The 22,254-nt window shown below is 51.7% G+C and overlaps 10 protein-coding genes across 10 annotated transcripts; 7 read left to right on the top strand and 3 right to left on the bottom strand.

Annotated features, from left to right (window-relative positions):
- Positions 1-77: 77 nt before the first annotated feature.
- F5J12DRAFT_887274 (uncharacterized protein) lies at positions 78-2,484 on the top strand (the record flags this gene model as incomplete). The annotated part of the gene is made up of 3 exons (XM_051747185.1): positions 78-469; positions 532-1,036; positions 1,153-2,484. 3 exons carry the CDS (start codon positions 78-80, stop codon positions 2,482-2,484), a joined length of 2,229 nt encoding a protein of 742 aa, XP_051605936.1.
- A 704-nt stretch (positions 2,485-3,188) lies between these two features.
- F5J12DRAFT_793775 (uncharacterized protein) lies at positions 3,189-4,962 on the bottom strand. Its single transcript, XM_051743987.1, is given in 6 exon segments — positions 3,189-3,652; positions 3,707-3,754; positions 3,792-4,349; positions 4,402-4,475; positions 4,537-4,870; positions 4,881-4,962. The coding sequence occupies 5 exon segments, from the start codon at positions 4,802-4,804 to the stop codon at positions 3,413-3,415; spliced, it is 1,188 nt and encodes a 395-aa protein (XP_051605935.1). The 5' UTR covers positions 4,805-4,870; positions 4,881-4,962; the 3' UTR covers positions 3,189-3,412.
- A 1,528-nt stretch (positions 4,963-6,490) lies between these two features.
- Positions 6,491-10,299, top strand: F5J12DRAFT_902281 (SAICAR synthase-like protein; the record flags this gene model as incomplete). Its single annotated transcript, XM_051748278.1, has 6 exons — positions 6,491-6,752; positions 6,777-7,469; positions 7,524-7,951; positions 8,004-8,215; positions 8,241-9,414; positions 9,472-10,299. 6 exons carry the CDS (start codon positions 6,491-6,493, stop codon positions 10,297-10,299), a joined length of 3,597 nt encoding a protein of 1,198 aa, XP_051605934.1.
- A 999-nt stretch (positions 10,300-11,298) lies between these two features.
- On the top strand, positions 11,299-12,470 carry F5J12DRAFT_793736 (uncharacterized protein). Its single transcript, XM_051743986.1, has 3 exons — positions 11,299-12,027; positions 12,078-12,188; positions 12,255-12,470. Exon 1 carries the CDS (start codon positions 11,410-11,412, stop codon positions 12,019-12,021), a length of 612 nt encoding a protein of 203 aa, XP_051605933.1. The 5' UTR covers positions 11,299-11,409; the 3' UTR covers positions 12,022-12,027; positions 12,078-12,188; positions 12,255-12,470.
- Positions 12,063-13,032, bottom strand: F5J12DRAFT_27996 (riboflavin kinase). Its single transcript, XM_051738723.1, has 4 exons — positions 12,794-13,032; positions 12,553-12,740; positions 12,395-12,497; positions 12,063-12,342 (listed from the first exon to the last, which is right to left on the bottom strand). Exons 1-4 carry the CDS (start codon positions 13,014-13,016, stop codon positions 12,230-12,232), a joined length of 627 nt encoding a protein of 208 aa, XP_051605932.1. The 5' UTR covers positions 13,017-13,032; the 3' UTR covers positions 12,063-12,229.
- Positions 13,033-13,161: 129 nt separating this feature from the next.
- On the top strand, positions 13,162-14,138 carry F5J12DRAFT_711136 (uncharacterized protein; the record flags this gene model as incomplete). The annotated part of the gene is made up of 4 exons (XM_051740687.1): positions 13,162-13,465; positions 13,523-13,660; positions 13,695-13,888; positions 13,938-14,138. The coding sequence occupies 4 exons, from the start codon at positions 13,162-13,164 to the stop codon at positions 14,136-14,138; spliced, it is 837 nt and encodes a 278-aa protein (XP_051605931.1).
- Positions 14,139-14,250: 112 nt separating this feature from the next.
- F5J12DRAFT_28089 (Homeodomain-like protein) lies at positions 14,251-16,738 on the bottom strand. The gene is made up of 9 exons (XM_051738724.1): positions 16,491-16,738; positions 16,308-16,424; positions 16,195-16,261; positions 16,057-16,138; positions 15,914-16,007; positions 15,681-15,863; positions 15,510-15,633; positions 15,109-15,458; positions 14,251-15,061 (listed from the first exon to the last, which is right to left on the bottom strand). The coding sequence occupies exons 1-9, from the start codon at positions 16,650-16,652 to the stop codon at positions 14,666-14,668; spliced, it is 1,575 nt and encodes a 524-aa protein (XP_051605930.1). The 5' UTR covers positions 16,653-16,738; the 3' UTR covers positions 14,251-14,665.
- F5J12DRAFT_28110 (uncharacterized protein) lies at positions 16,491-17,644 on the top strand. The gene is made up of 4 exons (XM_051738725.1): positions 16,491-16,788; positions 16,841-17,128; positions 17,190-17,248; positions 17,300-17,644. The coding sequence occupies exons 1-4, from the start codon at positions 16,761-16,763 to the stop codon at positions 17,477-17,479; spliced, it is 555 nt and encodes a 184-aa protein (XP_051605929.1). The 5' UTR covers positions 16,491-16,760; the 3' UTR covers positions 17,480-17,644.
- An 862-nt stretch (positions 17,645-18,506) lies between these two features.
- F5J12DRAFT_28263 (uncharacterized protein) lies at positions 18,507-19,743 on the top strand. The gene is made up of 3 exons (XM_051738726.1): positions 18,507-18,614; positions 18,671-18,830; positions 18,885-19,743. The coding sequence occupies exons 2-3, from the start codon at positions 18,726-18,728 to the stop codon at positions 19,659-19,661; spliced, it is 882 nt and encodes a 293-aa protein (XP_051605928.1). The 5' UTR covers positions 18,507-18,614; positions 18,671-18,725; the 3' UTR covers positions 19,662-19,743.
- Positions 19,744-20,047: 304 nt separating this feature from the next.
- F5J12DRAFT_27955 (MT-A70-domain-containing protein) lies at positions 20,048-22,210 on the top strand. Its single transcript, XM_051738722.1, has 6 exons — positions 20,048-20,589; positions 20,645-21,115; positions 21,167-21,271; positions 21,325-21,501; positions 21,560-21,828; positions 21,895-22,210. The coding sequence occupies exons 1-6, from the start codon at positions 20,101-20,103 to the stop codon at positions 22,010-22,012; spliced, it is 1,629 nt and encodes a 542-aa protein (XP_051605927.1). The 5' UTR covers positions 20,048-20,100; the 3' UTR covers positions 22,013-22,210.
- Positions 22,211-22,254: the final 44 nt, after the last annotated feature.

Below are 22,254 nucleotides of genomic sequence, written 5' to 3'. Positions count from 1 at the left end.
GAGTGCTCTGGTCGGGATTTGCCGGGTGTCTCACCCTAGACGCTGGGATGCTGGACAGACGGTGTCGACGGTCCTCGATGTCGCCTTCTGTAGTGTCCCCTGCCACGCCCTACAACGACCTCGCTCGCAGCCATGCCCAAGACGGCGACGACGCACCAGCCAAGATCAGCGCTTACTACTCACTTGTGTTTCCCAACATCACATTCTACCTCCAGACCTTGACAGTCACCATCGGTCGTAGGTGCATCCCACCTGGCTCCTCTTCCGTCAATGGCACGGATGGTCCTACCTCGGGCCACAGCCAAGTTGACGTCGACCTCGGCCCTTTGAAGAGCGTGTCGAGGCTGCACGCCAGAATCGAGTACGAGGAGGAAGAGGAGCGCTTTGTTCTCGTCGTCGTCGGCAGGAACGGTGCATGGGTTGATGGCGTATGGTCAGGTGCTGGAAGTCGTGTTCCACTCGGCGAAAGGTGCGCCTCTGCCCATCCCCCCCACCCTTTCTGATGCCAGTCGGCTTATGGGCCCCCTCTAGATCACAAATACAGATTGCCTCTCGCACATTTCATTTCGTCCTACCGCCCCCTCCTGCACCCCAAGATTCCCCCTCTCCGTCCTCCAATTCTTCCATCCACCGTGCACGCTCCCCGTCCGTCGACATTACCTCCATCTCCCCTCCATCGTCCATCCCCTCCCATTCTCCGCCTCCACGAGAAGCTCCACCACGCCCTCCACCGAAGCGCTCTCCTTCCCCGGAACCTCACCTCCCGAATTCCAACGCAATTTCGCGTTCGACTACAAAGAGCGCCGCTACATCATCCATCACGACTGTCACCGCTCCTACCTCAAAGAAGCGCAAGAAGCTCGCACAATCTCTGCCTAAACCCGAGGTTATGCCACCAAAGCCCCCACTCACATATGCTCAACTCTGCTATCGTGCCATAAGGGCAATGGGTGGAAAAGCAACCCTGCAAGATATATGCGGTTGGATGATGGAGAATTACGACTGGTATAGGTACAATGAAGGAGCTGGCTGGGAGGTGGGTCCCAAGTTTAGATTCAATCCAGGGGTACAGTGGGCTCCGAATCGCTGTGACCTTGTCTCTCCCGCTTTGTTGCTATCTGAGTTTGTCCGCCACTCACCTTTTCTTTCCAGAACTCTGTTCGTCATAATCTGTCCTCTGGACGTGCTTTCAAGAAGATGGAACGATCGACGGGTGAACACGGGAAAGGTTTTTTCTGGTCCGTTGACGAACAGTTTGAGCATACCTTCGAGGAACAAGAAGCAAAGGCTCAGGCTCAGTCTCGTGCCCAGCTCCAATCACAGGCGCAAGCTGCCAACCAGGGTCAGGCTCCCCCGACTGCTGGTGGCAAGGATGGAAAGAAGAAGAAAGTAAACGCTTTGGAACCCCCGTTGAAACGGAGCGTGAAGAATAGTAACGGGCCGTTACCACCACCACTTACCTCTACGCCTCTGCCACTGCCTTCGAGAGCCACAACGGGTGCGGTGACGCAGCCAATTGAGTTGGGTGGAATGACTATGTCAGAGGGTCCGAAAGCGGAACCGGTCGTGTCGTCGGGGATTGGTGGTCCAGTAGACAAGAAACCGTCAACTGCCGCTGGAACTGCCACGGATCCCGTGGCCCCGGCTGCGTCGATCTCGGGTGCTCCATCTCCTCTTTCTGCCCTTCCTGCTTCTGTCTGCTTGCCGATCGTGGTAGGGACAGTCCCCTCATCGAACCCTTCGTCGTCCACGAGCTCGACAGAAGAACCACCTCCGATCGTTCTGCACAATAACTCGCTTGTTCTTTCTCCTCTTATTTTTTCTTCGCTTACCCCCGATCAGCTCAAGGCGCTTGAGGAAATGGGTGCCCAACGAGCATTGGAAGTACTGCAAGGACACATCGTCCGATATCTCAAAGAACGGATGGGTCGTCGTAAGAAACGCAAAGCTGTCGGAGAGAAGAACAATAAGAAAGGAGAGAACAAAGCGGAGGGAGCTGAGCGGTCCAGCCCATTTACGACGACACCCCTTCCTCCACGAGGTGGTCAGGGCCCACCCAAACCGCAGCCTCCGTCCACTTCTGCATTGTCGCCACCCGTACCATCGTCGTCATCCTCGAAAGGGTTACTCGCCACGCAGCCGGATTTTCAGATTGCCGGAACTAAGCGCCCAGCATCGGATTCTTCGAGGATCAAGGAGACTGTTCCGGCATCTGTGGACAGCCGGCCTCCAGTACCGGTACCAATTCATTCCGCCTATCTTGCTACCTCGGGGAAATGCCCTGAGCGACCAGCGAGTCCCATAATCATCGTTGACGATGAGGATGCTGAAGATGGGCGAGTAGCGAAGAAGCGACGGGTTGATGCCCTCGCAATGCGCACCGTGAAAGAAGGGGCTCTGCTTGCCAACGACGCAATGAACACTGGATCCATCGTACAAGTTGTCCAGCCTGGTGACGAGGACATCGAGATTGACGTCTGCTAGCCCCAGCGGGGTCATCCGCTCTTCACGCTGATGCCGTCCGCTGGCTTTCGTTTGGTCCTACCAGTTCGTCATTTGTCTTCATTCACAGTCGGTTGCAATTTTCCTCACACCTGACACTCGTCGCCTGGCTTTACATCCCTAGAATGTTTATAGCTTCGGGGTCCGGACACTACTTCGACTTCTCGCTCACAATCGCTCTCATTCATACCTCAAACGCAATGCATTGTTCTATTTATCAGTACACATATCGTACCCAGCTATTCGCGCATTTCATACCTTCGTTGGACATGGCCACTATCCCCTCGATTTCTCTTGCCAACCCTTCGTCCACATCACTGTACACGCACTCTCCACCCCATAGACATGTGCCCCCCTTACGACGTACGTATGATAGATTTCATGAGGTTATGTTGAACGAGGTCAGGCTTTGCCTAGGTTGTTGATCCGCATATCTAGGTTTTATCTTTATGTTCTCGGCGGTCTCTTTGCGTAACACCGACTCAACGGGCGCCGTTTTAATCGGACATCGTTTGATAAGAGTGATGACACGTCAGCGCTTTTCAGCCACGTTCGATGTGAGTGCGCTACCCTTTGTATGTGAATGCTGGATATATGGTCTGGTTCCAAACTGGAGCGGGCCACTTTCGAGTAAGTGTTATTCGTTTTCAATCATGCGGTACGCAATGCTCTCATGTTGCAAACCCCAAAGAAGCTGAAGGAAATTGGGATTCAATCCGTGGTGCAATGATAAAAGTGGCTGAGTGATCTTGAAATAGCACTGCCAGCGCCTCAGCAGCCAACGGCGTATTGGCTCAACACATCCATCAGATCATCAGATAAGCTACGTCCAGACAGAAAGCGCTCGACTACAACATCATTGCCTTTCACGTCGTCACGACACACTACTACTGCTTCCCATTGACATTCGTCAGTTCCCACCACTCCCAGCGCTTCCACCGGGATATCTCCTGTTCAGGAATCTCTGTGCGAAATTGTCTAGAATGCGCCGTCCAATGCGCACAGTCTGTGCCTCGTCCACAGCATCACAAGTCTTGAGCACCAAGTTCAAAATTTTTGCAAGGCGAGTAGATTTCGCTTCTTGCTCCGTGATCCAATTCTTCTTGGCGTCAATCTCTTGCAAAATATTCAACAGTTTCGGGCAGTCTGTCTGCAAAATACCCCTAAGTCAGTTTATCTGCGGAGAGATAGTGACACTGCTCACTGCTTCATCACCAAATATCTCGAAAGTAAGTGTCCCACCCCTGTGCAGCTCGGATGTCCTCTAGCATATCTGCCCATTCCTGCACTTGTTGAATGAATCTGGCAAGTTTCGTGCCTCCCCTCTGTTCTTCTTCCTCATCCTGTGGGCTTTCAACAGGGGGAGCCTGTGTCTTCTCCAGTGAAATGGAACTGCCTGATGCTGTTGTACTGATGCTGCAAGATCTGTGGTGTGATTGTTTGTCCTTGCAGGATCTTGAAAGTTTTTGTCCTCTGCTAGTATCAACTGGTTTGCTGAGGCTGGCAGCAGCAGGAATGGGAAGGGGAAGAGTCCCTCCATCATGTCCTGAACTTTCCCCCTTCATAGGAGGCAGATGACTGATTTCTGGGAAATCTGCAACATTGGCTGGCAAGGGTAGTGCAGGTGGCATGTTAGTGAAAATGCCAAGGTTGTCACCCTCAGAGTCCAAGTTCATTTCCTCCCCACCAACTTCCAAGGTACCAAGTCCATCAGGCACTTGCCCCTCTTGCAGAGCTAGGTGGGATCTGATGACTTTGGGTTGTTCCAAACCCAGCACCTCTGCCTTTCTTTTTCCCAACACTCCATGAGGCTGTGCTACCTTTGGGGGTGACTGTGACAAACTGTGCTGCACCCATGTTCAGTCATGTGTAGATGACCACCAAGTTATGCAACCATACCTTTGATACTTCTGTTTTGTATAGAGTAGATGAGAGATGGGAATCATGGACATGGTATTCTTTTTGACATTGTGCTGGTATCCAGATATCATCACCAAGTGAGATACTGAGAATGGACTATGAAGGAAAGCTCACATGAAGGTATATCCAATGATTGTTGATGGTATGCTTGGATATGATGAGTAGCAAGGTGCCTTGTGTTTACTTGTAATTGTACTCTAGCTGCTGTCTGACAATTGGTTGACATGGAAGAATCATGTCCACCATACTTCCCAGCAAGATCACTGTGGGAACACAGATGACTTCTTGCAGGCCTAGCAAAGGACAATGCAGCTGAGTGATCAGCAGCCATGAATACTGTAACACTTGTCATTAATGCCTTGCTAGATATCAAGCCCAGCATAACCCTACAAGATCTCTTGCAGCACTGGCAATGCTTTGACAATGGTTTAGCACAGTGATGTCAACCACTGCTAAAGTTGACCTACACCAGGAGTAAGAGTTTCTACAGAACACCCCACAAAGTCGAGGTTATATGCTTGTACTAGTCAAGGAGGAAGAGGCAAATATATAAACACTGACAAACGAAGCAATTTATATACCCTCGGTCGGAGCTCGAAAATTTTAACCGCAACAATCTGTAATGACTCAGCCATGCCACCGCTTTACTAAGACATGTTGGAATTGACTCGTTGAGAATAAAATAAGCTTTATGGGGTACCAACTCCTTCATCTGCAAAACTACCTGAGGGAATGAGCAGGTTATACCTGCCTCCGTTTGGAAGTGACTTGTCGTAAGACTCGCTAAGACACTTGTTGGCCAATGAGAGGGCTCGCTCAAGTGCGAAAGAGTTGTTAACAGCCGCGTAGCTGTTTCCCAGATGTTGGAAAAGCCGAGAATCTACGCGACGCTCACGTACGTATGGGTAGAAGGATGGAAACCGGGTGAGAGCGACACCGGAGGGCCGAAAATGGCAAGTCGTGTGGCCCTCGGACTGCAGACTGACTCACATGAGGCAGCGGTCTGCTAGTGCGCAAGATGTGGAAGACGTAAAGATAAACTCCAGGGAGTAAGATATTAGGCGTTACTTATCCATCACGCGATGTTTACGTTGGGGTGGATGGCCAGATCAGACTGACATGTTGGTCAGCACTTAGATATTGTGTCGGGAAAAGGGTTTGGCTTGGGAGTAGATAAGAAAGGCAAGAGCTGTCCGTGCTCGGCCAGGAAGTAATGCTGTACCTAGGGGAGAGAAAATACCCATACCATACGAGACTTTGAGTAGTCAAGACTGCGCTCTATCACCTTGGTACCGATATGAATTTGCAAAACCATGGGTGATGGGAGTGGGATGCGTCTACCCAAATGGACATGCTGAAAGGAGATAACGAGGCGAATTGGAAGGCGAGTCCTGGACCACCGATGGCATGGGGAAAGATACGTTCACTGTAAGATATGGTTGCAACAAGGGGCAGTTGCCAAGATATGATAAAAGGGCCGCAAAGGAAGTAGAAGACGTGGCATACTGCTGGCGGGATTCCGTTTGGAGAGGCTCCGAGAAGAAAGAGGTGTGTGCGGGGGATGTACGGGGTGATCCGTGTGATGGTGGTGAGAGAAGAGGCAACGAATGTTGACGCAGTCGAGGACGAACGTGCGCGGGGACCCGTGGCACCGCTAACCCCGGTTCGGTAGAAAAGGGGCCGAGCCCATCAACATCTGTATGGATTGACTGGACTGCCCCCCCAAGATTAAAGGTTTGCTTCGACCACTCGTTTCATTTTAGACGGGTCGTTCTTGACTATCTTGTCTTTTGTGTCCGAGTGGTTTCACCGGAAAGGCTGCTTAGTCATCAGAGATAATTGGACGAAGGGTGGCACGTGTCTTCCGCCAATATATCGTCATGAAATCACAAAACCTAACTGAGTCTCTCCGTTTGCGTCCAGGCCATTCTCTCTGTTGAATACATAAAAAACTGGGTATTACTTCAATCTGCGCCCTTCTTCCCCACACCCACCCACTTCTCAGAGGGTAACGTCTGTCTACGTTTTCTCTTCGGAAATTTGATCCTGACTCGACTCGGCAGACATCATGCATCATTATTATCACTTTCCGCCGTCTCCGCCTCCATCCGGCTCTCATACCGTAAACTCCTCACCTCAGCGCCACCATTACTCCTTGCCAAACAGCAACGTCGAGCCACAACAACCACCTTTCCGACGTTCCGTATCCTATACAGTACAGTGGTCCACTAAGCAGTCCGATGACATACCCTGTCCAACACTTCCGTCGCCACCTAAATGCTCTGGGCCTCCCAGGAGTCAACGCGCCCTCACCTTACCTTCCTCCCAGCGTGATGCTACCACCGATCGTTCAGTCCTACTGGCACAACAGCCACCGTCACTGACGCGTAGATTCTCCTCCTCATCTGGCTCTTCTTTTTCCTCCGCCAGCAATTCTCCAACTGTCGCCTCCCAACCACTCCCCAGCGCAGGCATAGGTCGCAAGGTCGCAGAATCCCTTCAACTCTTCAAAGAGTCTGCCCCTATCTCCGATTTTCGAGACAACCCTAACACTGATGCGGTTACCAATCTTTGCCGACATTCCACCTCCCATCACGTCGAAAACGTCGCAGAGGCAAAATATGAATTTGTTAAACGCGCTGATTGGCCAGATCCGGAGACGGCCGCAATCAGGAGAGAACGCAGTTCGACGGCCCTAGAGCGCGTCAAGACACTCGATATTAGCAAGGAACCTGATCTGTCCAGCGATCCAGATGTAAGACTGACCACTCGTGATCCGCCTTTCGGTGATCCATCTCAGCGGTGTAGAGAAATCACCTCACATACAGAGTCTTACACACGTGGTAGACGTCGAGACAGGGCGTCCGACGTTCCCGGAACCGTTTTCAGCCACCAACTTAACACCCCTGAACGTTCATCCAATCGTGCCCCACCGTCACCTTGCATTCGCCCTCGTTCTAGAGGATATACACCATCGCCGTCTCCTTCGCGTTGTCCTACAACTCATATCCCTCCCCTAGCCCTCTATAATTTTCCTTCTGATCGTGGTGTTGTTCTCCCACAGCATCACACCTCCGAAACTCACCAGCGACACTCTCTAGAACCCGAATCACTACAATCGCACTTGCTCACTCATACCCATACGCCGTACGGTTCGCTGGCCGCCTCTCCTCCACCGTTCATTCCGTCCGACCGCCGACCCTGTTCGCCATGGTCCACAGACGAAGAGTCAGCTTGGGAAACCTCGTCAATTACGTCAGATGCTTCCATTACATCCGGAACGTCAGAGCATCCTGCCTCCCCAGATGCATTTTCTTCACTTTCGGATGATGAGGCTAAACGCTCGTTGCCGCGATACAAAGAGCGTGAGGAATTCACGGACGGTCCTGATCCCTGGAATGGTGATTATTTGGACATGACGTTCAGCGACTCACAAGAGAGCCTACCACATATCCCTCTCCGACCGTTCCGGAATCAAGTCGGCGGACATAGTGCCATATACAAGTTCACCAAGAGGGCACTCTGCAAGGTAAGTCCTGTTACTTTTTCCTTTGGAATGTTGCTCACTCCCTCCGCCTAAGCCTCTTGTTTCACGGGAAAACCAATTCTACGAGGCAGTAGAACAAGAGGCTCCACCACTACTAGCCTTCATCCCTCGCTACCTAGGAGTTATGCTCGTCACGTATCGACGTGTATCGAAGGGTTCGGTCACCCCACCAACCGCAGACCTTTCCACTACACCGATTGCACAAGCGCCAGTTCCAGTATTCGTCTGTCGCGCAGAAGTGGAAGGGTGAAGGTTTGCATGATCATCCGAGGGACGCCGTATCGCACTCTATCCCTCCAGACCTGCCAGAGGAAGACGGCGCAGAAGACATGGAGTCGGGTGAGGCAGAGATGCCCGAGGTTGTCCTGGATCGAAACAGACATATCGTCCCCAAGTGGATGTTCAGTACGAACAACTTGCAGAACCGCTCATACTCACAGCCGTATTCTTCTACACCGTCCCTCATTGGCCGGGATCGCCTGGGTCCGACGCACGTCAACACCGCGACGGCATCGAGTCCTGCCCTGATATTAAACGAGCGAATATCACCGTCGTTCAAGCGTAGTCCCCTTGCACGCCATGCGACCGTCCCCACTTTTACAGCCGAATCCGCTTCATACCTCCCCGGTGGGTCCGTTCCCGTAGGTTCCCAACCGACGTTTGCCCGGGGATCGCTGGATGGCGAAGCTTCTGGCCGTGACTTGCGTCGGTTTCCTTCTGAATCAAGTGTTTCCCCGTCATCGACGCCGGGCTGGTTTGGAGGTACAGGTTCGACGACCGTGAATACGAAGTTGAAGGATCACGTCTTCAATACCATACTACGACGTTTCCAGCGTCGCGGAAAGCGATGTTTGTCTTCTTGCGCAGCTAAGGTGGAGGACGAAAACGAGCCAACCTTGTCAACGGGCCACGCCATGGGTGTGGTCACTCGTCTACCTCCGTCGACCTTACGCACGTGGCCCATTGAGCAACTGAGGCAGGAGAGTTATCCGGTGCCAACCGTCCGACGAGTACAGAGCGAAAGCGCGATGGGCGGAAATGAAGGACAGGATACTGGTGCCGATCTAGATTTCAGTAATTTGGGTGGCGGGGTGGACCTTGCGAGGTTGTCGAGGGAGAAAGAACTCGGGCTAGGACCTTCCTTCTCGCGTGGAAGGAGTCGTTCGCGATCGTTCAACTTAACCGCGCCACCGATACGTACCGTCTCTCCCCTCCCGAGTAGGCCACTATCTCGCAACCGCAGCGATGACTCGATCACACGCCAGCATCACTTCATCCTCATGGAGGATCTCACGGGTCGATTGAGGCATTCATGCGTGCTGGATCTGAAGATGGGGACGCGGCAGTACGGGATGGATGCGACGTCGTCGAAGAAGAAAAGTCAGCGTAAGAAATGTGATCGTACAACGAGCCGACCTCTTGGGGTGCGGGTGTGCGGTATGCAGGTGAGTCGACGGCGTAGGGAATGTTGGTCGAGCGCTCGCTGATGAATGCCTATGAAGGTATGGAACAATGTCACTCAATCATATGTGACACAAGATAAGTACAGGGGCCGTGACATTCGTGCGGAAGACTTTCCATCTGTGCTTGCTTCTTTCCTCCATGATGGGGAGCATTTGTTAGTGTGGCAAATTCCTATTTTGCTCCAAAAGTTGTATGCGCTCGCACGGATCATCAATCGCCTTAAAGGATTTCGGTTCTATGGCTGTAGTCTCCTTCTCATATACGACGGAGAACGCGATGTACTGGAAAGTTTTCGGATGTCCGCAGAGGAGCAGTTATCGCCGCGCAATAAGAGAGGCGAGTCGTTGAAACGAGCTAGCGCGGGCTCTGCTGGCAACGGCAAGAGCTCATCCCTCAGGCGATCCCATAGCGAAGACTTGTTGTTTGGTCCAGCAGCGAAGCGATCGAGTGGCAAGCGCAGGCGCGGGGAAGTCAACGTCCGCATTGTCGACTTCGCGCACACGACGACCGGACATGATTGGGCCCCGTATCCGCCACCGGCAGATCGCAGGGTTATCCACCAGGTGTCGAGTTCGAAGGGGTACCAAGCGGAAGTAGACGAGGAGACAGGCATTATCTACGCACGATTCCCACCTCACTATCCAGAGGAGCCCGACCGTGGGTTTCTGTTTGGGCTGAAGAACTTAACGGAGGCTCTCGAAAAGATCTGGAATGAGGAACGTATGCGGAGAATGAAATTGTCAAGGGATGACCCTGCAGTAAACGTCTCGGAGCTCCCACCTCTGCCAACCGAAGGCAAGGAGGTGTTTGTCGAAATTTTTGGGACCATCGCATCGGACGAGGACCCTGGCATGCTGTCCACATGATGAAGCTTTGTCAACCTTTTAGGCTCTATTACCGCCGCAATTTATACCTTCTTGGTCGGTGTCATTTTTCGTGCTATTCCTTCTTCATTCATGTGTTCCTGTGCATTTCTTCCTCTGTCGAGTTTTTTTTTTTTTTTCTCCTTTCGTTGTTTTCTTTCCCCTTCATTAGCTTGTTTGTGCTATCTTTGTTCTCCTTTAGCCCCATCCGCATCATTAAGTCGTGTCGCTAGATTTCTCGTTGCTATCATACATACACACTCTGTGCATCCTTTGCATCGTATCCTATCAATTCACTTACATATACATGTATCGCTTTGACCATCTCATGCTCCTTCCCAGCCACCACCTGTCAACATATGACGGTGTTTGGTCAGGTCTCCAGAGCAGGACTGTCAACAGTTGCACGCGGCAGACTTAGAGCTTCGAGTCACTTCTGGTTCCTGAACGTAGGAAATCGATTCAGATATGATGACGCTGACTTGGTGCTTGACATTTGTTCCAAGACTCATAAGTCACCACAGGCACTACTGTGAAACGTTGACAGGAGGACAGTATATTAGGCAAAATGAAACATGGTCTTTACGACTCGTCAGCATCTTGAATATAACGACCGCGGATATCCTTCCATTGCCGCTGTTGCAAAGTAGAGAAAACGTGGAGGGTGAGCGGGAAGGCGTCCACACAGGAACGTAGCGCATCGGTTACTTACGCCTCTGTTCCAATGATCCCAGAATTTCGATACGGCAATGTCAAAGCCGATGTTGAATGCGAACGCACCAGCAAAGATGGCGGGAACAAAAACGCCTGGTGAAGGAAAGGAGGGGGAAAAAATGTTCATACACGCGTCATTTGAAGTGCAGGCTTTCGGTCTCACTATTGCGCTTAACTATCGTGTTGTAGAAAGCGTTGGCAAACTGGGTAGGACACACATTCAGAAGCTGCTAACGAGAGGTTCCTGCGTACTCACGGCCATGGCGTATAGTTTTTGCTGGAGAGATGGTGGAATTCCGGTGGTGTCCGAAATGGAAAAGCGGTGGTGTCGTTCTTCTTCTCACGGCCAAACGCGTCCGAGACTGAGCAGCAGTGTCTGCTGCTGCACCACTTACAGCCATGTCTTTACGGTCATCCGTGCTGCGGGTGTCGCAGCTGGCCCTTCAGAAACCAAGAAATATTCACGTGGCAGCCTCCAGAGCCTCAGTTTTCTCCGGTGACATATTTGCCGACATGGGCGTAGACAGACCGCGTCCGGTCGCACCAGAGGTCCGTCCGAAGGGCCCATCTGAGTGGAACCACGAAAATCCAGTCGTGCCTTCAAAGCCCCTACCGAACAGGCAAGCTGCAGAGCCACCAAAATACCACTTCCATGCTCACTTCTCCGCGAACAACACCAAGATCTACCTCGCTGATCCAAAGGGACGTCCTATCCCACGGGGGTGGTGGTCTGGAGGAAGCTGTCGTTTCAAGGGTGTAAACAGGAGCACTCAGGAAGCGGGCTATCAGTGCGCGGTGCACGCGTTTCGTAGGGTAGAAGAAATAATCCAAGAAAAAGGGCCAATAACGCTTTCCGTTCATCTCAGGGGGTTTGGCAAGGGTAGGACGGCCGTCGAGCAAATATTTTTAACCAGCGAAGGAGAGAAGGTGCGCCCGTTGGTCACGGAGGTGGAGGACAGGACACCTATAAAGGTTGGTGGTACGAGAGCCAAGAAGGCTAGACGACTCTAGTCCTAGGTCAGTTCCCCGATTATTGTTTCTAGTCCGACGCTCATGAGAGTTTTCAGTCCTGGTTACTCTATAGTTACTCTATTGTGGATCCTAGGAATCGTGCATGACGATACAATAACTTCTGTCTCTTTCGGCTGGCATGACATGCATCAAATATGATATCTATGGTATGTACTCAGGAAATCTGAGCCGATGAAGAGTCCTGAGTTTAGGCTTTGTCATGATTGCTGAAGAACGGATCTGAAGTATACTTGTATCCTGGCCTCACTAACGAAGCCAGTGCCACCTTCTTGTCTATCTCTATGTCCTCTATGAGTGCCTCTGTTGCTACGATTGAGCGTCACAATGATGCATATGCTACAACCTCACTTACCACGCGACGTGTAGTCCAACTCGGGGCGAATGTAGCCCAATACCAACGCTCTCATGTTATACCCGTAAAAATCGTCTGAAAACTCGTGCATGACATGAATTTCCTAAGAGAGGGGAAGAGCGATAAACGAGGGCACCCTATCGCGCAGGTCTGCATACCGCAGTCATACGCTCGTTCTTGTAAAATGGATTCCAGCCAAGGCTCATGACCATCGGCCAGACTTGATGGTCTTCGGGTCGCAGGCGCGATTTCTGTCCTTCTAACGGAAGTACCTGTGCATACCCGTAGTATACACCGGGTTTCACTGCTGCTACCATGTCTGGTAGCGATTCATCGGGTAGATTGGCTGTGTATACAGTCATTCTCGCGCCCATCGTAACGAGCATTGCTAGTACTGACCAGTGGGACATCCAAGGTCTTTGCTGCCTCTGCCGAAACCATGCTGGACGACACCCTCCAGCAATATTGGATACGGAGGCTCTGGGGTATCAGGTCCTGCGATACTCGGTCTGTTGGCGCGGAACGATTGCGTCTGAAGTTGAACCGGTCGCGGTAGTCCGTTGGGCAGGTGTGGGTGTGTAGCTGGCATGTTGGAACACAAGGCAGAGAGCGTTTGTCCCATCCTGTCGAAGTAGTTGTATGAAGCCCAGGCTGGCTGCTGAAATGAGAAGAAGCACTCGGTCGTATTGTTAGATGTGGCTCGTTCGCACTCCCCACTACAGCCTCAGACTCTCACCATTATGTCGACGCCGTTCGCAGGGTATCCCATGTACGCATATCAGGCGCCATACCCTGCCTATGTGAATGTCGCTGGAACTGGCCAACCAACCCCAATAGTTTATGCACCACAGTTCCCTGTTCCAGGGTATCCGCCGCTCTATGGCGTCCCACAACCGGTGAAAGCCCCTACAACAACGAACCAATTCCATGTCGCCCCGGACATTCCTGGCATCTCGTCCGAGATAGCCTCCAAGCAGATGCAGAAGTTGATCGTATCGCAGCTACAGCAGTCCCAGTTCGACGCGATAGAACCCCAGGCACTCGCCCGCTTGGAGCTGGAAGTCGTAGCATGTAAAATATCACACGTTCTTGAGGAATCAATCCTGGTGCTCATTTCCTCCGATACAGTCGTCCAGAGATTATACGAAGGGGCCCATGATTATGCCAATCTCGCATGTCGAGCCACTCCAGTAGCGAAGGATGTCTTACTAGCCTTGCGACAATCAGGGTGTGAAAGTCAACGACTTGCACACCATCGCAAGCCAAGTCAAAATCTACTGGTGAGCAAGACACTGAGCAGGTCGCTACGAAAAGCTGAATTCTGTAGCCCCGCCAATGGGGACGACGTTCGAACCTCCGCCACCTCGACCACGTTCCCCTGAACTCCTCCCATCAGACGACGAAGGGGCTACGCCAGCAATACCAACGACGTTGCGGCAGATCCCATCAAACTTCCCGCCGCTACCACCAAAGCATACCTATCTCAAAACTCCGGTATGTGCTGCTGACCTTTTGTCTATTCCTTACTTGACAGTCAAACCAGGCATCCCCACCCAAAAAGGCAGCGTTGCCATCCTTGGAGCGAAAACTGAAGAATGCATCTCTCGTGCAGGAGTCCCTCAAGAACTTACTGACAGCTACCGAGGATAATCTAGGACAAGAAGATGGCGAGCTTCTAGGTCACATCGTAAATTGGGAAGCTTCGACCTACCCAAGAAAACGCTGGAAAATCTCGGCGAATTAGGGCTGTCTACTGAGTCTCACCTCTTGCTCATGAGACGGTGTTCAACCTCGTGCATAAAAAACAGTACAATAATCGGTGGCCATCACTTCAATTATAGCACCACGCACCTCTGGCCCCAACGTTGCCAGATATTTCAGGGGTAGCCGAACTCGTGGCCTCCTGCAATGATTATGCCATGCATCTCCATTCATCAGGTGCGGTGCTTCGATCGGCTGTTTGGGTTATCACGCCCGCAGATCGTGAGGGTCTGCCCGTGCTTGTGATTATTGTGAGTATTAGTGGGAGAAGTAAACTATGTAATATACGTCCCTAAACTTGAGCTTCTTTCTGCTTGATCGATATCCACGAAGTGTGCAGGGATTTGGTCTGTCGTAGTTTCTCGGGAATCAATAGAAGGTGTTGTGGGTGTCGACACCGTGCTATCAGCCGTAAGTGCAGGGCCAAACGTTATCAACAGTTGGCCCTCCATTCCGGCCTGCTTTGGACGGGCCGTTTTTCGTCTTTTTTTGGGAACCCGCTCCACGCTATCACTGCGCAGTCGCTTTTGCCTCTTCTTCCCCCCCTTCGAAGATGGACGATATCGATGAAGGGGTTGATAGTCGTTTTGGTGCGTTCGATGCGGATCCGGGTGGCATCAAGGGTCTTGCGGAACTCGGGGTAAACCATTGATTGATAGTTGGATCCGAGCTAACCACCGGTTCCAAGAATGTCAGTGGAGACCCTTCGTTTTGCGTATAAACCTCTTGTCGCAGTGGTGAGCCTGGAGGTAATGGTCCAGGTGACAGAGAATGTGCATCTGATGGTGTGCATGACGATTCTGGCGTCGTTGTCGCTTCAAAATCGAGAGAAGGATGGCGAGTCACCTTGAACTTCAATGAAGGGAACTTCAAACCTCTTTGAAGCGTCAGGTAACGGTTGCGACACTGGAAAAGAAATTAGTGAGGCATGCAGGACAGGCAGATGCGCATACCATGGTGTCTGTCCGGCCGGTCCCCAGGAGCTTACTGATTTCTTTCCAAGCTGCATTCTCATTTTCACGCACTACATCAAGCAAGGCCTTGTCTTCTTCCGGACTCCATGGGCTCCTGTTGAGGTTGGGATTGACCTGTTCGTTCCACCGATCCCGGCACTGGTCATTGGTTCGGCCAGGCATGGCTGCTGCTACATCCACCCATGATTGGCCGTACGCAGCTGCAGCGATCCGAAGTCGTGCATCTTCTTCAGGAGTCCAGTTGACACGCTTCACGGAAGGATCTAAGCTGCGTTGATATCTGGTGCTGCATTGCACCGGCGTCGCGTCTTCTGAGACATAACGAGAAACTGAGCCATGATATGAGTAGAGAAACCCCAGGAACAACTACAGGGACCTACCCAGTGACCAATTGTGACCGAACATGTGAACAGCTTTAATCAGTCGTTCGTCAGATGTGGGCGTCCAGGCGTGGTTTTTTCGTGTTATTCCTTGACGCATGCAATCCAACAGTGTCCGATTGGTCTGTCCCAGTGTCAGACGCGAAGGAAAAGATGTGACCAAGGACCTACCCCTAATTTTTGAGCTATGTCCGACCAATCCGGCGAGCCGTTTCTACACCCTGCTACGAGCGACTTTAGCCTGAATATCTCTTCCTCGTTCCAAGGATCATGATTAAAGTCCGGGTGTCGGTCTCCAAGCCATCGGATTTCACACTCTCTTGCAGTACGAGTGGTCACCGACACCCTAGATACCTGCAAGAGTAAGAAACGGTGACGGACACCATGAAGGAAATCTGTTCTACCTTCTCCGCTATTCGATCCCAGTCTAAACCTTCGCAGTTGCGCTCCAGGGATTTTGGAGACCGTTCGCTCATATCGTGGGAAGTTGGGAGACCTCTGTTAGGCGGTGATCAGACAAGAAATCAAGTTCAGCTAGTGCACATACATTATCTGCGCGTCGAAAGCCATCTTGCGATAGTTTTCCGTCCGAACGGCTTCAGCCAGAGCATCCAGTTCGCGGGCCTTCACTGAAAAGCGAATGATGAGTTGGACTGCAAACCAAAAAAGAGGGTACGGTAGTCACTGGGATGACTGTCTGTCAAGCTCTCGTACCGATCTCGCCGCAGAGCATCACCATGGAACGGAGAATCCTGACAACAATTAACTACGAAAGAGAAATATTGAACTTCGACACACTGGAGATTCCAATTCTGAGGAGGGAATCGCGCTTGCTGCTCGTACGGCGCCTGGCACGAGGACGAAACCCGGAACGTCAAGATCGGAGTCGTCTTCCATTTCTATGTTAGCAGCGTCCTGAAACAACGACGATAGTTTTAAATCAGGGTATTATCCATATGATGAGAGAGAAAAATAACGCACGATCAGTCTTTCGACCATCTGCAGTTCGGCCTCCAGCTTTTCGATGTAAGTGTTCAGGGCCTGTTGATGCTCTCTGTTAGCCTGTAGTGCCTTCTGAGCGAGTTGATGGACATGGTTGGCTTCTTGCGATTCCACCATGAAGGCTTCACTACCAGGCTTCATGAGATGCGAAATGAATGGAACGAGCAGTACACATGTATGTAGTGCTGTGCGGAGAACCACAAGCAGCTCTCAACAAACAGTGACAACGGCTGTTTGCCAACTACCGCCATGGCCAAAGGTGCTGCTAAACGCATAGGTAAACAGATGATCCTTCGTTCGCATACCTCGACCAATGATCTGAATTGTAGCTGGTCAGAACGAACGGGCCATTAAACATCTCCGTCTGGGGATGGTCATCCCGACCATACTGTCGCTTGTCCTTCGTTTGCTGCTTAGACGGGACTCATTACCACCTTCGAAGGGCTCTCTGACCATCTATGTACTGACATATCTTCCGGCTCTCTTCCTGTCGCGGTATTTGGAAAATATCGGGACTTCTCGCCGCGATCCTACAACGGGAGCCCTTATTTCCTCTGGCGAGGATCTCAACCAACCCGGCGTCACAGAATGGTGCTTTGACATTCTTTATATTACCTGTGGGTTTTTCCAGTCTACCTAGGTTTACATTGCTGTTTGACCGATTGGTCTGCGAGGCAGGGTCATGCCAGGTTGGCAGTGGGGCATTCGGGGAGTGGTTTTGGTATTTCTATCTGGTGGTGAGTGCTTGCATGAATTTTCGGTCGGCGTCGAATAATGTGAATTTACAGATACCACTGTACGCGGTCTTCAAAGTCTGGACCGGTTTCGTCGGTCCATACTTGTTGCCGTCGTCAGGCAGCCCGCCAGCGGACGACGCAAACAAGGCAGAGACATTGAGCAAACGACAAGAAAAGCTGCGCAAACGCAGCGAACGAGGGGATCCGCGGGTCCGTGCAGTGCACAAATGATATGGCAGGCGGATTTACTGTAGGACCTCGACCTCAAGCATATGATCAGCATTCGTCTGTGCCTACCATACAGTCAAATGTTGACCGATCTGCATATCTACTGTCCCGAAATCCTGTATTTAGGTACGTATATGTCTGTCAAGGAACACGAACAACCGCTAGAGCCAACCCTGCGAGGAACGACCCGATGGCATCCATTTGTGCCAAGGGTCGGTGAGACGGGCCTCCGATGGCAGAGCGCTCGCTGTCGTTCATTGGCACTTACCACGTGACCCGACACGGTCGTGCTTCCAGCTTCCGCGCTGTTAACGGTGACCGGTGACCACCATCATGCAGCCAGCGATAGAGCGACCACTCGAGACTGATTCCAACCTATTGAGTGCAGACAGTCCCTGCCATTCAGGCTCTGAGCTTGGAGATGCTCACTCACGGAGTGTAGGTGTCATCATGCATATTCCTGGGGAGGTCTCATGCGCATACATCTGCCTTTATGGACCATTAACATGCAGAATGAACCGGAGTTGCCCAGTAATGGCGGAGTCAGCCCCATCTGTACCACTACATCGCTGTCTCTTCTCGGCCTTGCGATCGAAGGAGTTCCACATGACATCTGCGCTACCGAGCTCGCACTGCGGGTCGGCACTGAGCAGCACTCCGCAGGCTATATGCTTGAAGCTCTTACTACTCGAACCCACCACCTCGCAAGTGGGTGCATCAGCAGTAACTATGAGGAGAAACATGCAAGCACCACCGAGGCCAGTGAGCGCATAGAAATTACAGGGGGCTCTTGTGTGAGTGTCTCGGTACAGCCTTCCCTTTCATATACGGTGACCTACACAGGGGACGCCGTTTCCGCTTGCTGAGATGGCCAGACATGCTTTGCAGGACGATGATGCTTCTGGCGCCGTCAGCGATAATCCACCTTCTTCCTCTTTGCCTCCGAGCTCAAGTCCAGCCCAAGTGTTCTCGTCCTCGCCACTTGCATCTTCCCAGTCATCGTCCGTGCCCAGTGATAAAGTCTCAGGGGTAAGAACATTTGGGTAACTTTCCTGGTATACTAGATCCCTCTCCCAGATCGCAGAAATGGAAGAGTACAGTCCTCCCAATGTCTGCCCCGAGACAAGAATAAGAATGGGTACGTGCTGATACCAAGTCGATAATGGTCAGACAATGATATGGTATATGTAACAGCACCAGAACCCTCGGTATGCTCTGACGTAAGAAAAAGACCAGCCGAGGCCAGCGTATGAGTCGATCTTCCCGTCTATCAGTGACTCACAGTATCAGACAGGATTTAGTCCCATTGTCCGAGATCGGCACAGAACAGATGTCGCCGCAACCAAAGCGCATAGTAAGCTGCTTTTATAACATGCTACATGAACAACCGACAATCCTCCTGTTGCAGAAGGTAGAGGTGGACGATGCGCCGCTACCCGTTCCCAAACGGCTGACGCAAGCATCGCAACAACGACAGTACAGAAAATTAGTTACACCGTTTCGGTCACCCCTCCTGACCACAACTGGAGAGCCTTCCCGCAGGGTCGAGTGCTCATCCGTAAAGTCAGAACCGGTTCGCGGACCTGGTCCAGCCACTAGCAATTCCTTGTTCAGGCAACCCCATTCAAGTCCGTCGCCGCAGGGACATTTTGTCCGCTCGAAAATAACGACAGGGACAAGGACAGGAGGAGCCGCCGCCCAATTCAAGTCGCCCGTCATGCAATCTGCAGGCTCTTCCCCTGGCGTGTCAAGTCGACCATCTATCCGTCTGACGCCCACGGTACAAATGCTTGAGCACAGGCTACAGGTTCTTCGGCGCGCCGTAAAGGTCAAGGAAGACGAGGACGAAGAAATTCTACAGCAACTCGTGACGAGGTGGACCGACGCAGGAAGGGAGGCAGCCTATCAGCTATGGGATCTTGCCAAAGACACTGGAGATTTACAAAGCAAGTCAACGGACCTTGGAAGCATTTGGAGTCGCGGTGCGACGACTTCCAGTGACATAAATTGGGGGTGGGATAAACCTGAAGACGATGTTAACGACCGTGCAGATTGGCATGGTACAGAGGAGATGGCTTGCGAGGAGGATGAACCTCGAAACACATTGGGCACGATGCTCCGCCAGCTTCGAATCGACCCAGTGACGTTAGGTTGGGATGAGCAGACAGAAACATTTATTGACTGACTCCTGTAATAACAATCCCTGACACAAATTACTGATGCCGTTGCCACAAAAACACTCCATGTTGTGTGTGAGCCTTCGTGTGGACCTACTGAGCATTGGAATAAATAGGATCAACCAGCCCAACAAGTGTGAATTATGAAAGCTAACAAAAAGAAATCATATTTCAACTCCAACTAGTGGAGGAGATTCTCAGAGCAAGCTGAGGTCTGAAAAATTGGGTAATGCGACATTGAGGTGAGGGCAACCCACGGAACGCCCTAGTAAAAGGCGAGGGCGTTGTCTGTTTGTGCTGCCCCCTGTCGCCGATATTTAATGCTGACAAATTCTCTACGGTGACAAGGCTTTTGTATTTGCCTTGGCTTGCGGGTTGAGCACACTTGCCTTTTGAAGTAATCTCCATAGCTACTGCCAGGGGAGACTCGATTATTACCAGGTCATCATGCAAGATGACCAACTTGCAAGTGTGGTATCTTCTGTCCTACGCGAGGCGTTTAGTACAGGCATTCTGTCAGCTCCCATCAGCTCTAGGGACCTTCTCCTCCATCTCATCTCCTCCAAGGCCGGGACTGGTTCACCAACGCTAAAGCTGACGGACTTACGTCGGGTGGACACCGTTTTGGAGTGGTTGGAGAACCACTGGGAGCACGGAACGATAAGAACCAGTCGCGATGACGATGCTCTGACTATCGTCGATGTATGTCTTGGCAATACCCGCGTTAACGTATTGAACCCCCGGAAGCGGAAGCGGGCAGTTGATGAGGAAGCCGATTCCGCTGCTGGTGATGAGAATGATGAATCCTCCTCGCGTAGTCTTAGTCGATCTCCTCCACCCTCCAGAACGCCGCTGGGAAGTCTCAGCAAGGAACTAAAGGAAGTGTATGCCCTTCTCCAACGTAGTACCGCAAAGGGGCGTCTCTTGGCTGAGCGTGTGCGTGTTTAACAGATTTATCCCCTGCAACGCAATCGCTGATGCTCTACCGTAGTTTCGCTCTGTTCATCCAACCTTCAATCCAATCTGTCCGCACGTCACCAAGGATGAGTGTTTCAAAGCCCGTCGCGATGCTTCAGGGGGTTCTGGTCCCGAAGCTACACAGACGACGTTGTCCGCTTGCGGTCGCGTGCACTTCCGACCGCTCATCCGACCACACACCGATCCTTCTCTCGGACATTGTTCCTATCTGAACACCTGTTATTCCGAACCCACATACGCACAGTCTCCTTCAATACCGTCGTTCCCGTCGGGAAGCGCCACGAGGTCATCTTTACCATCAGGACTTGGTGCGGGGGGTAGAGGTAAAGAGAAGGCACCGTGTCGTTACCTGCATTTTGAAGTGGACTGGGACGAGAAAGATGGAGCTGCTGCCAGCGGTGATCATACGAGGGAGGCATTAAAGGCAGAAAAGCCGTTCAAGTTGGAAATTGGCCTCGGTCCATTCAATAAAGATGCACAGGTGGTAAGCTTTCCTTCCGAGTCTGAAATTCCCCACTAAAACAAAGTATTCTAGCTGCCGCCTCAGTGGATTAATTGCGACCTGCGCCATTTCGACTATTCCGTTCTTGGGAAATTCCATGTCATCATGGCCGATCCTCCATGGGATATTCATATGAGTGTATGTTTATTTACCATACTTTTGTTGGCTGAATTGACTAACTCCGTGCGAAGTTACCCTATGGGACAATGACCGACGATGAGATGCGAGCCATGCCAATCCCTGCTTTGCAGGACGAAGGTCTCCTCTTCCTATGGGTCACGGGACGTGCAATGGAAGTCGGGCGGGAATGTCTTCGTGTTTGGGGTTACACACGCGTCGACGAAGTTGTTTGGGTGAAAACCAATCAGGTACACTTCCTCAGATCCACCAGAGAGACAGTGTTCACTTAGCAGGTGAATTGTTCAGCTTCAGCGCGTTATTCGTACAGGGCGCACAGGCCATTGGCTTAACCATACCAAAGAGCACATGCTCGTAGGAGTGAAAACTCACCTCGATGGAGCAGGAAATCTCAAGTTTCCGAGCTGGGTTAACCGCGGCCTCGACACAGATGTGATAGTAAGCGAGGTACGCGAGACGAGTCGCAAGCCGGACGAGGTATATGGCCTCATCGAACGGATGTGTCCCGGAGGCCGGAAGGTAGAAATCTTTGGACGTAAGCACAATACCAGACCAGGGTCGGTGCATTTTCTCGCGTGAAAAATCTTTCTTCTGCGTGTTGACGTTTGATGTTCGTGGTGCAGATGGCTCACGCTCGGGAATCAGCTCGGCCCAGATCAGATATTCGAGGAAGATCTGGCCGCTAGGATCCGAGCCCGTTACCCAGAGAGACTCGGGAGTCTTTCTACGGGACCATTATAGCTTTGGCGGTCCTAGCATGAGTGCATGATGCAGTGATCTGCCCATGTCATCAGGTGTACAGTATTACCAGAAGTTTTGGGAGTTCGTGCTTCTTAAGCTGGTTGGCATGTAGATATCGATGATTCTCGTGTGCTAATAAGTTACATAGAAATCCGTTCCAGTGGTGTGGCGGTCAACAGCACAAGTACACCGTTATTGGCCCGCCTCTACTGTACTGTATCTTGTATGATTGAGTCATGTAA

The sequence above is a fragment of the Pisolithus orientalis genome (genome assembly GCF_024613125.1).
Source record: "Pisolithus orientalis strain OTSU chromosome Unknown F5J12scaffold_1, whole genome shotgun sequence".
Lineage (NCBI taxonomy): Eukaryota > Fungi > Basidiomycota > Agaricomycetes > Boletales > Pisolithaceae > Pisolithus > Pisolithus orientalis.
The sequence above is the reverse complement of the archived record's forward strand: the minus strand, read 5'-3'. Positions and strand labels throughout refer to the sequence as shown.